At 51.9% G+C, this 13,438-nt stretch overlaps 4 protein-coding genes across 4 annotated transcripts in view; all 4 read left to right on the forward strand.

The window, feature by feature from the left end:
• LOC123144994 (ceramide kinase) overlaps positions 1–1,176 on the forward strand; it is an 8,168-nt gene extending 6,992 nt beyond the window's left edge. Inside the window, exon 13 of the mRNA XM_044564272.1 lies at positions 826–1,176. Coding sequence (XP_044420207.1) covers positions 826–834 — 9 coding nt within the window. The 3' untranslated portion in view covers positions 835–1,176. The remainder of the gene's footprint in view (positions 1–825) is intronic.
• Positions 1,177–1,321: 145 nt separating this feature from the next.
• On the forward strand, positions 1,322–2,738 carry LOC123144995 (uncharacterized). Its single transcript, XM_044564273.1, has one exon. The coding sequence runs from the start codon at positions 1,568–1,570 to the stop codon at positions 2,489–2,491; it is 924 nt and encodes a 307-aa protein (XP_044420208.1). The 5' UTR covers positions 1,322–1,567; the 3' UTR covers positions 2,492–2,738.
• Positions 2,739–7,907: 5,169 nt separating this feature from the next.
• On the forward strand, positions 7,908–11,123 carry LOC123144996 (putative kinase-like protein TMKL1). The gene is made up of 2 exons (XM_044564274.1): positions 7,908–9,097; positions 10,257–11,123. Exons 1-2 carry the CDS (start codon positions 8,449–8,451, stop codon positions 10,841–10,843), a joined length of 1,236 nt encoding a protein of 411 aa, XP_044420209.1. The 5' UTR covers positions 7,908–8,448; the 3' UTR covers positions 10,844–11,123.
• A 2,087-nt stretch (positions 11,124–13,210) lies between these two features.
• Positions 13,211–13,438, forward strand: part of LOC123141596 (protein FAR1-RELATED SEQUENCE 5) — a 2,654-nt gene continuing 2,426 nt past the window's right edge. Inside the window, exon 1 of the mRNA XM_044560697.1 lies at positions 13,211–13,371. The gene's annotated coding sequence lies outside the window, so the exon portion shown is untranslated. The remainder of the gene's footprint in view (positions 13,372–13,438) is intronic.

Here is a 13,438-nt window from a genome sequence, read left to right on the forward strand (position 1 = left end):
AGAGAGAGAGAGAGAGAGAGAGAGAGAGAGAGTTTGACATACCGTGTGCGTGATGTCCCGAGGTGGACATCGAGCTCAGGACGACCACCTGTATGGAGGGCCGCGACAGGGGCGTGGCAACGGTAGGGGATGATGATGCGTGATAGCGAGGTGCATCAACGTGGAGCGGTAGAGGGAGGTAATGATGTGGGGTGATCCTTAGAAGTCGCGAGATAGGGCAGGAAACGGCGGTCAACAGAGCAGAGCAGGAAATCTTCCGGCCTTCTCTACCTTTCCACTCATCAGAATTTTTCCCAACTCCAAACTAGCCTTCATTTACCATCCCCAAAAAAAATCACACACTGACATGTGAGACTTGCCGTAAGATTTTCTTTTTTATTTTACTTGTTCTTACTTCCCTCTTTTCTCTCCTCCTGGCTCGATCGGCCTCGCCGGGGTCGACACTCCTCGCTGCCGCTCGTTACGTCCCCTACCTTCGGCCTCAAGCTCCACCTCCCATCCTTTTTCCTTGTCACGAGAAATCGACTTACACCAATTGAAAATTGAGGTGACCTACAAATAGCTCGTGTGTTTGTAAAAATGTATCATCAGTAATGATGCATACCAGTTACTCCTTCCGTTTCGAATTAGTTATCGCGGGTATGGATGTATCTAGATGTATTTTAGTTCTAGATACATCCATTTCTGCGACGAGTAATTTGGAACGGAGGAGTACTACGTACCATGACAATAACACATTTATCAAATGATGGTGCTTACATCGATGTGTAGATACCACAGCGATAATTAATGTATTTACCATGTTGTTTGCTGAAAACTTACCAGGTGATGTAGTTTTACCATGTCGGCGCGGTGATGTATGGTACTGGTAGCGAGGAATTTGCAGCCGGGACGCGTATAGGTGCAAGGAGAATGATCGTTGGTGCTGGTAGCGGATGTCGGTCGGTGTGGAGCAAGGCAAAGCGACCGCCGTGGCTGGTTCAGGTTTCAGGCCGCGGGTGTCGGTGCCTTTGTGTGGGGCACACGGCCGAGTCATTCTTTCTCTACGGCCCGACGACGAATCGTCTCATCGTCTTTCTCTTTTCGCTTGTCTCGAGAACCAGCTTTGTCTTTGGCGTGATAGCCCAGCATCTGCCGCACTGCTCAACGCAAAAAATAATCCTCCCCCGGTCAAAATACTCGCAAAAGAAGGCAAAAACTAACGCTCGCGGATTGGACGGAATCATTAGGTTGTACGAGGGTTCCCCGGCCGTGGCGTGTGGGCGCGATTATGCCAAAGCGACCACGCGGGCGAGGGGCGCGCAGAGCAGCCTTTCGAACCGCCGCGCAGCTTCATCATCTTCCTCCGTCCAGGAGCCAGCCGTCCTCCACTCTACCATCTTCTTACTTTGCAGCCAAGGCTTAGCGGCGTGCGCGTGCATGCAGCGCCTGCGTCTAGCTTCTCCTTTGGAGCAAAGCAAGGCATCCCGAGCGCGCACCCACCAACGTTACACTAGAGATCCCACCCAAAGTCGACCAAGTATCGTCGGACGCGAAAATTGCCTAGCTAGCTAGCTCTCTCCGCGCAATGGCCGGCTCGGCAGCCCAAGCTCCCACACAGACCGGCCGAACGAGGCCTCCGATTCCCACCGCGCTCGTGCCTGCGGCCGTGCTGCTGGCCGTCGTCGTGGCCGTCCTATCCCTGCTGCCCTCCGTGGCCCAGGCGGTGTGGGAGCTGCCCCACCTCTTCCTCCTCGGCCTCGTCATCTCCTACGGCGTCTTCGCCCAGCACAAGAACGGCGCCGCCGCGGCCGACGGCGATGCCGCCACCAAGGACGGCGCCCGGGCGTGGAACTCCCGGTACCACCCCGACGACCCGCTCGTTGTGGTCGCGCCCGACCACGCGGCGGGCGATGACGGGGACGACGGCGCGGGCGGGAGGCCGTTCTCCTTGCCGGTGCGGAGGCTGAAGACGGTCGTGGAAGAGTCGACCGAAGCCGGCGGCGCCAGCGGAGAGAGCGTCGGCGAAGAGACGGATAGCTCCGAGTCCACGGCGGGATTCTGGGCCGGCGCGCCCGCCGCTCCTTCGCCGCCCTCTGTCCTTGACGCCTTTGACTCGCGGAAGTTGAATGCCGCGACGCCGCCGTCAACCGTGTCCAAGGGGTTCCCCGATTACGATTCCGCGTCGCCTCGTGACCAGTCGTCGTGTAACGAGGAGGAGGAAGAGGTGGAGGAGGAGGAAGAGGTGGAGGAGGAGGAGGGCACCGATTGGGAAGAGGATGCGGATGGGTCGGATGAGATGACCGCCGCGTCGTCGGAAAGGTCGTTCCCTGGTGACTTCGTTGCCTGCCGCAACCGTCGCTACGACGGCAGCGGGGATGGCGAGTCTATGGACGAAGAACTTGTCGAGCTGGCCACCAGGCCGGGACCGGAGGGGGCGGACGAGGTGGACAGGAAGGCCGACGAGTTCATCGCCAAATTCAGGGAGCAGATCAGGCGACAGAGGTTGTAGCCGGCCAAGCGACGTAGGGCATGCATTGCATTGCATGCATCCCGCGCACACGCACGACGTAGTGCCACTGCGAATGGAGAGAGCATGACGTACTTGCGATTTGTGAACTTATGTGTTTTTTTCTTCTTCTTCATCTGTGACATCATGAGCCTTCCTGTATCATTTTCTTCTCTCGTTTGGAGCTTTAAGCTGTTGCCGTTATTACAGCCTGGAAAGATGCAAATGAATGGGAGTCACTGTTCATTCATTGAAATTCTGTAGCATTTTCGCAACCACTGCATCCGTTCCAAAATGATTGAAGTTTTAAGTTTTTCCTAAGTCAAACTTGTAGTTTGATCAACTTTATAGAAAAATGTACCCGCAAATAAAAACTATAGAAAAACGTGATAAGATCGTCATCACCAAATACAATAGTATGAAAATATATATCATAAAAAATCTCATGAGCCTAATTTGGTGTTCTGAATGTTATTATATATTTTTCTATGATCTGATCAAACTTGAACAAAATTAACTTAGGATAAATCTAAAACTTCAATTATTTTGTGTTAACAAGCTTAACCGTTTAGCGAGGATAAAGTATGTTGCCATGCCGGTAGGAAATACACTTACACAACATAGGGCATTAACACCCCTCACGTTTACTATTGATCAGTTGCCTGAAATGTTTTCACACATCGGTTGATTTCGCAGATAGAAAACAAGTGGCGCCCAAGGTGGAGACGCGGAAGATGTAGCCGGCCGCGACGGGGAACCACTCGAAGATAGGGAGAAGACGACGATGAAAAGGAGTTCGGGAGTTGACTGGTGCACGCGTGGTGATGGATGGGTCACCGGTGCCAAAGAAGAACCATATGTTAGAGGGATACCTGCCGCGCCGGCGACTCCGGCAGGGTGGTACGACCGCGACGCCAACTGCGGGTATGGTGATGGGAGACGATGCTTCAGCCGGTGGTGGCAGGCTGCAACGGGGCCAGCGTGCAGCGACGCCGTGGAAAGGAGGAAGAAGGCAGCGGGAGACTCAAAGGATCGCAAAATTATGAACTAACAAATAATCCTCCCCTAAGAGCATCTACAGTTGGGTGCGTGAAACCTGCCTTATACATCAAGGCGGAAGGCCCGGTCACTCACCAGTCAAAAAAAATATATCCAGATGGGCTCCTCATACCTACCCTAAAAGCCCGGTCAGACCGACACCTCTCATATCCAACCCAAATTTCAGGCGGAAATGGAAAGGACTGGGCGCATCCGCCACATTGGACCAGACATGTGGACCCTACCCCAAACTGCACCAAATAACCCTCCCCCTCGACCTAGCCGATTCATTTTATTCCTTTCCTCTCTTCTCCCTTCTCCGCGTCGTCCCTCCCCTACCTCCGCCGCCGTACTGAGCCGTCACGCCGCCAACACAGCCCAACAACCCTCGTTCTCACCGCAACAGATATCGTTGCCGTCCCGGCCGCCACCGAATCCACAACTCTACTATCAACGGCCACGACTATAACATGGGGTCCTATTTTACTGATGATATCTATCCTCAGTGGGCAGCGTTTGTGAAGACCATATCGAAACCCCAAGGTAACAAACAAAGCCACTTTGCAACAATGCAAGAGGCAGCTGGGAAGGATGTGGAGAGGACATCCGGAGTGCTCCAACCTCGTTGGGGAATTGTTCGTGGCGCTGCAATGATGTGGGAATCGAAGACTTGTAGCAATTGATGGCATGCTGTATCATTTTGCACAATATGATTGTCAAGGAAGAGGGCGGTGAGGTAGCTCAAACCAATGATTTTGCGACGCCTGGAAAACAATTTCACATTCTAGAACAACATGCATATCCTCTTATGAGAATCTTTGCGATTAACAGGTGCACACGCAACTACTCAGTGATCTTGTGGAGCATATATGAACCTACAATGAAACACAAGGAGCTAATGTTTGAACTGTGCACTTAAAATAAACTGTATGTTTGAATTATGTATTTTCAATATCAACATTTGTTATTTATGTGTGGCATCCATGTGTATGATAGACGACCATGAATTTGGATGAATTTAAGAGTCAGGTCTGATATAGTGGCTGCCAGGCATGAAATTTGAGAGGTTGTCCGGTGCTGTCAATTTGTGTACGTATAGGTGGCCATATTTATCAAATTTGTTGTAGATGCTCTAACATCTTAGGGCATCTGTAACTGATCCCCTAAAACTTAGTGGAGTATATATACTCCATTAAGTTTTGGCCGACCTAGCCGATCCCCTAAATATAACGGAGTAAATTTTTGTTTTTCTAAACTTTACAATTCTAGTATGAATTGCAACTACATATTAGCGGACGGACATATAGAAACTAAACATAAATTTGAATGTTCAACCAAATTACGAATATAGTATACAAACCGAATTCAAAGTTTAGAAACTGAATTATTCAAATTTAAACATGCCAAATGATTCAAATGTAGCAAATAGCATTTCATAGGACAACTAGGACTCACTTAGACGTTGCCAATGATGTTCAATAAGATCTTGTTGGAGTTGAGTATCAACTTGACGGTTCTCGATCTTCCTATCATGCTCAAGAAATGACAGTATCCTGTTCGTATCATACTCTGGCTCAACCGGAGTCCCGTTGGTGATGTACCGAAAGGTCTCAGGCATATCTCTCTCGTCTTTGATCATGTTATGCACTATGATGCAACAAGTCATGATTCGTCATAGAACCTTGGAGTTCCAGTGCTCGGTAGGGCCACAAACAATTGCAAAGCGCTTCTGAAGCACACCGATGGCTCTCTCCACATCTTTCCTTGCAGCTTCTTGACATTGGGCAAAGTGAGTGTTTTTGTTACCTTTTGGACGCGGAATTGTTTTGACCAAGGTGGCCCATAATGGCTAGATGTCATCCTCAAGGTAGTAACCCATCGAGTAGTTGTGCCCGTTGACCGAGTAGTCGCAAGCGGGAGCTTCACCTTTTATAAGTCTAGAAAACAAAGGTGATCTCGATAGCACATTCAAGTCATTGTGAGAGCCAGACAGACCAAAGAATGAATGCCATATCCAAAGATCCTTCGATGCAACCTCAAGAATGACCGTTGGATCGTTGTAGTGGCCTTTGTACTGACCCTTCCACCCTGCAGGGCAATTCTTCCATGTTCAGTGCATACAGCCAAGTGATCCAAGCATCCATGGACATCCTCTTGCTTCACTCTCAGTCATCAGCCTCTCGGTGTCTTCCTCAGTTGATGCTCTCAAGTACTCGGGGACAAAGACATCGATCACTACTTTGGTGAACCTTCGAACAACCTCCAAGATTGTGTCTTCGCTAATGTGTACATTTATCAGAGGGCTTGCATCGGCAGAACACCTATATGCCAAGACTCGAACAGCCGCAATGCATTTATCAGAGGGCTTGCACTGATCTCTTCACATGCATTTCTCCGGAGCTTGAACCAGTCATCATATCTCTCAACGGATTTTGCAACGGTCAGAAAAAGATTTGTGTGCATCCGAAAGCGTCGACGAAAGTACTCCTCCGGATAGGTTGGATTTGGATGAAAGTAATCTCTCATGATCTTGGCATGGCCCTCTTCTCTATCATGGTTGATGTGTATGCGGCCAAATTGTGATCCTCTCCTCGGCCGCCAAACATCATCATTGAAAATCATGCCTAAAACGGTGTCAAAGTCATCTCGTCTCCTTCCTCTTCGGATGACGGCGAGTCCTCCAACACCATCTCCCTCAACCGCTTCATCTACAATCCAAACGGTTCGGTTCAATCCAAACGGCTCGATTCAAAGATAAACAAACAAACAAAAACTCACCTAGGCGATTCTTTGAACACTTGGGGTGCGGTGGTGGTGCACAAGCCGGCCGGCGTGGTTTAGACCGAACCGGCGAGCGGTGGGTGACCTGTAGCGGTGCACAAGCAAGGTGAGATGCGGCGGTCGCTAGAAAAAGAAGAAACTCGAAAGAAATTGGATGAATCAACAATGGCGATGACGGCGGCGTTTCACCTTGATTCCGGTGACGGTGACGGGGGCTGAACGGGCTGACCGACGACGGAGGGCAAGGGATGGAGCAAGGTAGCAGCGGGGCCGGAGGGAGGTGCGTCGACGAAGATGCAGCGGCGGGACAGACATGAGAGAGAGGGCACAACGTTTTACTCGGCGGCCAACCGATGGAGTAGAAATAGAAAAACTTTTAGGACCGGAGTAAAAACATACTCCACTAACTAGGGATTAGGGATTGATTAGGTGCCGGAACTCCACTAACCGATTATAAAGGATCGGTTAGAAATGCCTTTAGTAGTACTAGTATAGTCGAGAACATGAACAGAGTAAATCATTCCAAGCAAATTTGCATGCGCATACCACCAAAATTGTGGGAGGCATCCCGCATACAACCAAATTAACCGTGATGGAGATTTATCTGGAATTCTGGACCATCGCTTGCTGGTAGACGTACGAATCATGGTTGTTGCCAAAATCCGTATATGATGACAGGAGGTTTCTGAATTGGACGCCGGTTGTCCTCGCTCGACGAGAATTTTTGGTCGCCTCGCCAAGTTTGAGAGCAACTGTAGCCGAGTTGGCATATTGTCGACTATAATAATGGCCAATGCAGTAATTTAGGGTCAGAATGACACTCGATGCAGGATCACGTCAAAAATGGCAAAAGCACGGCCTGAACGTATTTACTCGGATGGCCGACATGCGAGAGAAACGGAAAATTGATGCCCAACATAGCATCGTTCAAGCAGCGGTAGGTAGACTCGAAAGGCGAGCGACGTTTCTACGCCCGAGCTCACCAGCTCACCTAGGAACATTAAGTTCGAAATAAAAAGTAAAATTTTCAATAAAAAAGGTATTTTTACACTACAGATGATGAAATTTCGTATGAGCTTGCAAATTTTCATGCCAAGATGACTTTGGGAGGAACTCCATCCAAAAAAAAACCAATAACGGAGCTAGAAAAACTCGAGCAGCTTCGGACATTTTGGAGCTCTGATTTTGTGTTTTCTCTTTACGGAGCTCCTCCTGAAGTCACCTCGGCACCAAATTTTTGCAAGCTCCTAGAAAATTACATGATATTTACCGCAAACAAAATCATACGTTTTGGCCTTTTTTTTAAAAACAATACTGTTCACGCTGTAGCAGATGAGCTCGGGCTCAGCTTTGAATCCAAAGCAACCGTGCAGCTAAAAATTGCCATCACCAAAGCTCAAAAGGCAGAGTGAAAATTACCCGCCACCGAATACAACTGTGCTAAACCGCGGACAGCAGCACTTTCATCCGGCGCAAGCCGGCCATAGAGCAGGCAACAAACTAGCGTTGGGGCCGCTCGCCGTCCATCTGCATGTCTGGTTTGCACCACAACTCCACTGTTCCAGGCCAACCCTGCCGCGATAGTAATAGGGCACCTTCCACTCCAGGCCAGGGGTCCCGGCGACCCTCCTACCCCCTCTAACTGCCGCTGCCACTGTGCTGCCTGCCCGCCATGGATTCTCAACGGAGGAATTGGCCATGCACTGCACAGCACACCGCAGTGCACCTACCTAGGGTCCTCTACCTACCAACTCCCTCACTTTAACGCTAATCTCCAAAAGAAAAAAGGCCAAAGGCGACGGAAGCTGGACTAGACTCACTGGAAGGAAGCCACCCGGCCGGCCTCCTCCTCCTCCTCCTCAGTAGCCCTCAGTCTCCCACTGTGCTCAGTGGTTGGTTGATGATGATAAAAACCTCGACACGATAGGAATCTTGAGCCATCCTCCTCCTCCTCCCGGCAGTTTCCTCCACGGCTCCACCACCCCGAGCCGAAGCCAACTGAGCAAAGCGCACGCCAAAGCGAGGGGCTTTGCGTCGAATCCTGGGCGAGCCAAGCCGCGAACCCCACCACCGCCGCTTTCGCCTTTCCGTTCATTCCAAGAACCGGGCGCAGGCAGGCGCGGGCGCACACCACGTACTACATGGCGCCGGCGACGGCGGACGGGGCCTCGGACGAGCCGGTGCACAAGGGGCGGACCAACTCCATCCTGCTCCCCATCCTCGCCGTCCTCCTCGCCTACCTGCTCTACCGCTACCTCCGCCCGCGCCTCCGCGGCCTCCGCCTCGACCGCCTCCCGTTCCGCGTCCCGGACTGCCTCCGCCGACGCGGCAATGCCACCCGGAGCACCCTGCTACCCTACTTCGCGCCCATCGCCGACCGCCTCGGCGCGCTGCAGCCGTACCTCGGCCCCATCGCCGACCGCCTCGGGGTCGGCGGCCCGCACGGCCACGGCGGGTACGGCGGCGCGGACGCGCTCGTCAGGTTCCCCGGCGGCGAGGGCCTGTCGGTGGCCGCCATCCTCGAGGCGCCCGGGGAGGTGGTGGCCAAGTCGTCGCACAGCACGCTGTACCGCGCCGCGATGCGCTCCGGGGAGACGGCCGTGCTGCTCCGGTTCGTGCGGCCCGCGTGCGCCGTGGGTGCCGACGAGGCCGCCGCCGCCGCGCGCCGGATCGGCGCGGTCAGCCACCCGAACCTCGTGCCGCTCCGCGCCGTGTACGTCGGGCCGAGGGGCGAGAAGCTGCTCGTGCACCCATTCTACGCCGCCGGCTCGCTCCACCGCTTCTTGCAAGGTCAGTGCGCATCACTCACTCTTGCTTTGGTTGCCGTTTCCCAGCAAGAAATCACGAAAATGCTCCTGTGACTTGGGCGACATGTTCATTCTGATTTGTCACAGAAATCTAAACATTTATCGATCCATCCATAAGGTAGATCGGCGGCATAGATTCGAGAGAATAGGAGAACAGTAGCCTGACAAACAGTCGGTTCATAAAATTTAGGAACATTAGAGTTTTCATTAAAATAGACTTCGTTTGGTAAAGCTCTATTGGGGAGAAGTAAAGTAACTAAAAAGTACAAATTGAAATCAAGAACCCACAATTTTGCTACGTCAAAAGTGCCCATGAGCCCACACTGCACATGAAACTTTTTCTTATTCTATTTGTTGCGACGAGAACGAGATCACACATGAAACATTTTGTAAGCTTATACAATTACATTTCGTCACAAAGGGAAAAGCATGGCGTAGTTGCTAAGCGAGTTCGAAGACTACAAAAAGGCAGATCGGCAGCTTTCCCTAAACAAGAATCATTTCGGCCATCAGTCTCAAGTTTTTTCCGATAATCAGTTTGAACTTTTGAGGCAATGTGGGATGTGTTAGACAGTTCGGTTACGGTACAGAGTTCATTTCTTACTTCCAGCCCATCTTCGCTGGTTCTTATTATTGCCTATTGCGGCCAGGCAGGAAACATTTCTCTGCCTTGGTTGTTAGCCTGAAACCTCACATGATACTGTCCTGAAGCAATGGTCCTGGCTATTGATGTTACATAAGGTCATTAGATCACCCTTCACAATCGTGATCATTGGGGCATACAATCAGTCCTGTGTGTTGTTCAGTTAAAACGGCGGTTAGTGGTGTATAGTCGTCTGTCAAACAGTAGTAAACATAGTCATTGTTGTGCCTTGTTTCAAAGAAATGAAAGCCATTGTTGTGCCTTAATTGAAGGCACCTGCACATATGTGCTGTCGTTTCAAGCCAAAAAAAAATGCATTCATAATATTGGCACTTTCAGCCCATTTTTGTATTTCAGCATCACTGCCATTTGTACAACGATACTATTCTCACGATTTTCTTGAACGATATAAATGATCGATCAAGTAGGTGTATTTGTTCACGGCATTTGATGTGATGGTAGCTGACGATAGACTGCTTGCCTGCTGCCATTTTCACAGAGGGGATCGCCGACTCACAGAGATGGAGCCTAATCTGCAAGCTCTCCGTCTGCATCGCCAAGGGGCTCGACCACCTGCACACAGGAATGGAGAAGCCGATCGTCCACGGCAACCTCAAGACGAGCAACATCCTGCTGGACGCCAGCTTCGAGTGCAGGATCTCGGACTACGGCCTCTACCTCCTGCTCAACACCGGCGGCGCCCACGAGATGCTGGAGGCGTCCGCGGCGCAGGGGTACAAGGCGCCGGAGCTGGTCAAGATGAGGGACGCCACCAGGGAGAGCGACGTGTACAGCCTCGGGGTGGTGCTGCTGGAGATGCTCGCGCAGAAGGAGCCGGCCGGCGGCGACGACCGCGCGCCCAGCTCCCGCGACATCTTCTTGCCGGCGTCCTTCAAGAACCTGGTGCTCGAGAGGAAGATCTCCGACGCCTTCAACTCGGACCTCGTCAGGCAGAGCAGGAAGTCGGGGAACGAGAGGAAGCTGAACGCCTTCTTCGAGCTGGCCACGGCTTGCTGTAGCCCTTCGCCGTCGCTCAGGCCCAACACCAAGGAGATACTCAGAAGGCTTGAGGAGATAGCAAAATAATTAATTAATTAAATTAAATGTGGGTAGGTTCACCATTCAGACGTAGCACGATACAAGGCTCAAGGAACGACTGAACTTCTGCTGGGCAGTTGGAGAATGGAGCTACGCTTCACATATCACGGAATGTGTATAGTCAGAGTGTAAACGCAGTGGAGGTCATCGTCTCAGAATATGATTGTACGTAATTTATTTTCTTGTGCTTTACTTGAAACCGATCATGTACAAAGTGTTGAAAGAGTGGGGAAGGCGTATGCTGCATTTGCATTTTCATGCATCAAAATCTCCATGTCAATGTAACCTTCGTCTGATCTGAGTGTTATACAGTATCAGATATGATTGGTAGGAGTATTTGCTGCACAGCTCGTGATGTTCCCGGTGCATGTGCGGCTGTTCTACGCACTGACAACGGTCGGCAGAGAGTGATTCTCCCCAAAGGAATTATGCCCAGTGTTGTCTGATTTTGGTCTCTGCACAGTTGAGTCTCTGTCCTCTAGTCTCTAGTCCCTAACAGAAGCATTAGTTTACTCTGATACCAAGAAATTAAGATTCACAACTTTTGGTTGTAGCTAGATTGCTCGGCGGCATGGCCTCAAAAACAGGCCTGAAAAACAACTTTTGGTCTCTCTTTCGCCGACACCAAAAGTGTAGCGCCCGTAACACACGGGCCTACAGTGTGCTGATTTATTTATTTATTTCGTAATCTCCATGGTAATCGCTTGAACAAACGATCATCCGTGTGTGCTAGCTCACCAAAAAATCTTCAGCTTCACGCCGGAAAAACTTACTGATCATCTATAGTCTCCTTGTCCTTGAAGAGAGGGAGAAACATGAAAGCCATGTGTCGTAGCCTCCGCTGGCCGAATGATTATCAGGTGGGTGAGGCCTTGATTTTGTGTCACCGGTTAGCCACGGCGTCTCTCTCGCAGCGCAGGGAAAGCGGCAGCACGTGAAGGAGACCTGCCCCAGCGCCAACGAACCCACCGAGAAAACTTGGAGCAAGCCTCCAAGCTCCAAACCGGGACCGCCTCTCGTCGTCCTCCAACTCCGCGGCCCCCTAATGGTAGATCTTGTCGGCACGTACATACGTCCGTGGCGTAGATCAAATGCCCCTGCGCGCGCTCCGCCCGGCCGGCCGGTCCGGTGCACGGACACCTGCGCGCGCCGTGCCGTATCAATATGCTAGTAATGCATGTCTCCTGGCTACAAATCTTACGGGTACGGTCGACGCAGCGGCGAGTTTTTACTGCCTCTGGCCCGTTGCCGGTGCCATGGCCATGCGCCGTGGTCCTCGCCCGTCCGTTCGCGGCTACAGTTGTGCGCGCCGTCCGTCGTGTAGCGTCTTGAGGGCATACGGCGTGCGCCGTGTTAACCGTTAAGCTAAGCCGCACACGACGAAAAAAAAAGTAATCAGGTCGGTGGGAGGCGGGTCACCGTACCTACCTATGCGTCGACATGTACCCGGTGTACGTACGTGCCGGCCGCGACGGCGACGGCGACGGCTGGAGCGCAGCACATTGCGGGGGAGTAGTCGAGAAGAGATGGTGGCGGTGGTTGCGCGTGGCTGGCGCGCCGGAGCAGGAGTGGTAGGGCGTCGGGGCGGTACCACGCGGATTGGGTGCGCGTGCACGGCGCCGAGCGCAGGGGCGTGGCCGGATGATGGTAGATGGCTAGATGCGTCGCACGCAGACGCAGGCATGTGGGCGTCATGTGGTAGGGAGTTGGCTGTGGGTGCTACTGCTACTGTCTGAGATAAGGCTCTGGTAAGATCTGATTTGGCTACTGCCTCTCGCGATTCGCTGCGCTGTCTATTCATTGCCAGAGTTGATGCTTGTCACTGATGGTAGCAGAGTTAAATCAAGTGAAGCAGCAAGTACTAGTACTGCGGAGGTTTATTTATGTTGGGTTGCACTGCCGCGCTGCAATGATCGCTCTTCCGTGCGGCTTCATTCCTTGCTGGGGTCGGAGGAAACGGGCTGGCCTTGGCCGGCGCCGGCCGCATGCAATATGGCATCGCGCCCCAAAGCTTTTGCGGTATTTGCCGTCTTGCAAAATCCGTTTTTTCATTTTTCCTTCTGATCGAGCAAGTTCGGTTCTGATCCTTGCTTTTTCAACCTGAACAACGGTATTTGTTTTGGGACGCGTCTAGTGGGCGGCCGGCTGCCCACTAATGCGATCCAGCGGCTGACCTAAAAAGATAAGCCCTTGTCCCTCGCGGTACAGAAAAGGAAGGGGACAGACGGCCACCAAACCGAGGCGATGGAGCGCCCAGTCCCGAACAGAAAAGCACGATCCCCACGTGACGAGCTGTTCCCACGCTCGCTCGCCCCCACGTCCCAGCACCTCCCACGCCCGCTTGCCCCAGCCCCTCCCATGCTACCTTGTCTTCCACGAAAGAAGGGGATCCAAGGCTCCTTCTTCCTCCTCCTGTACAGCCGCCATGGCAGCCCAAAATTAGAAGAAACTGCTTCAAAAAGTTGATCTGAAGGGCAGGGTGATCAGAGCCATACCAGGCAGCAACAAACATGCAAGTAATTTCTCTCTACCGCATTCAGTTCTCCCCCTTCTTGTACTGCATCTATAAACACCCTTCTCCAT

This window comes from Triticum aestivum, chromosome 6D (assembly GCF_018294505.1).
Source record: "Triticum aestivum cultivar Chinese Spring chromosome 6D, IWGSC CS RefSeq v2.1, whole genome shotgun sequence".
Classification (NCBI taxonomy): domain Eukaryota; kingdom Viridiplantae; phylum Streptophyta; class Magnoliopsida; order Poales; family Poaceae; genus Triticum; species Triticum aestivum.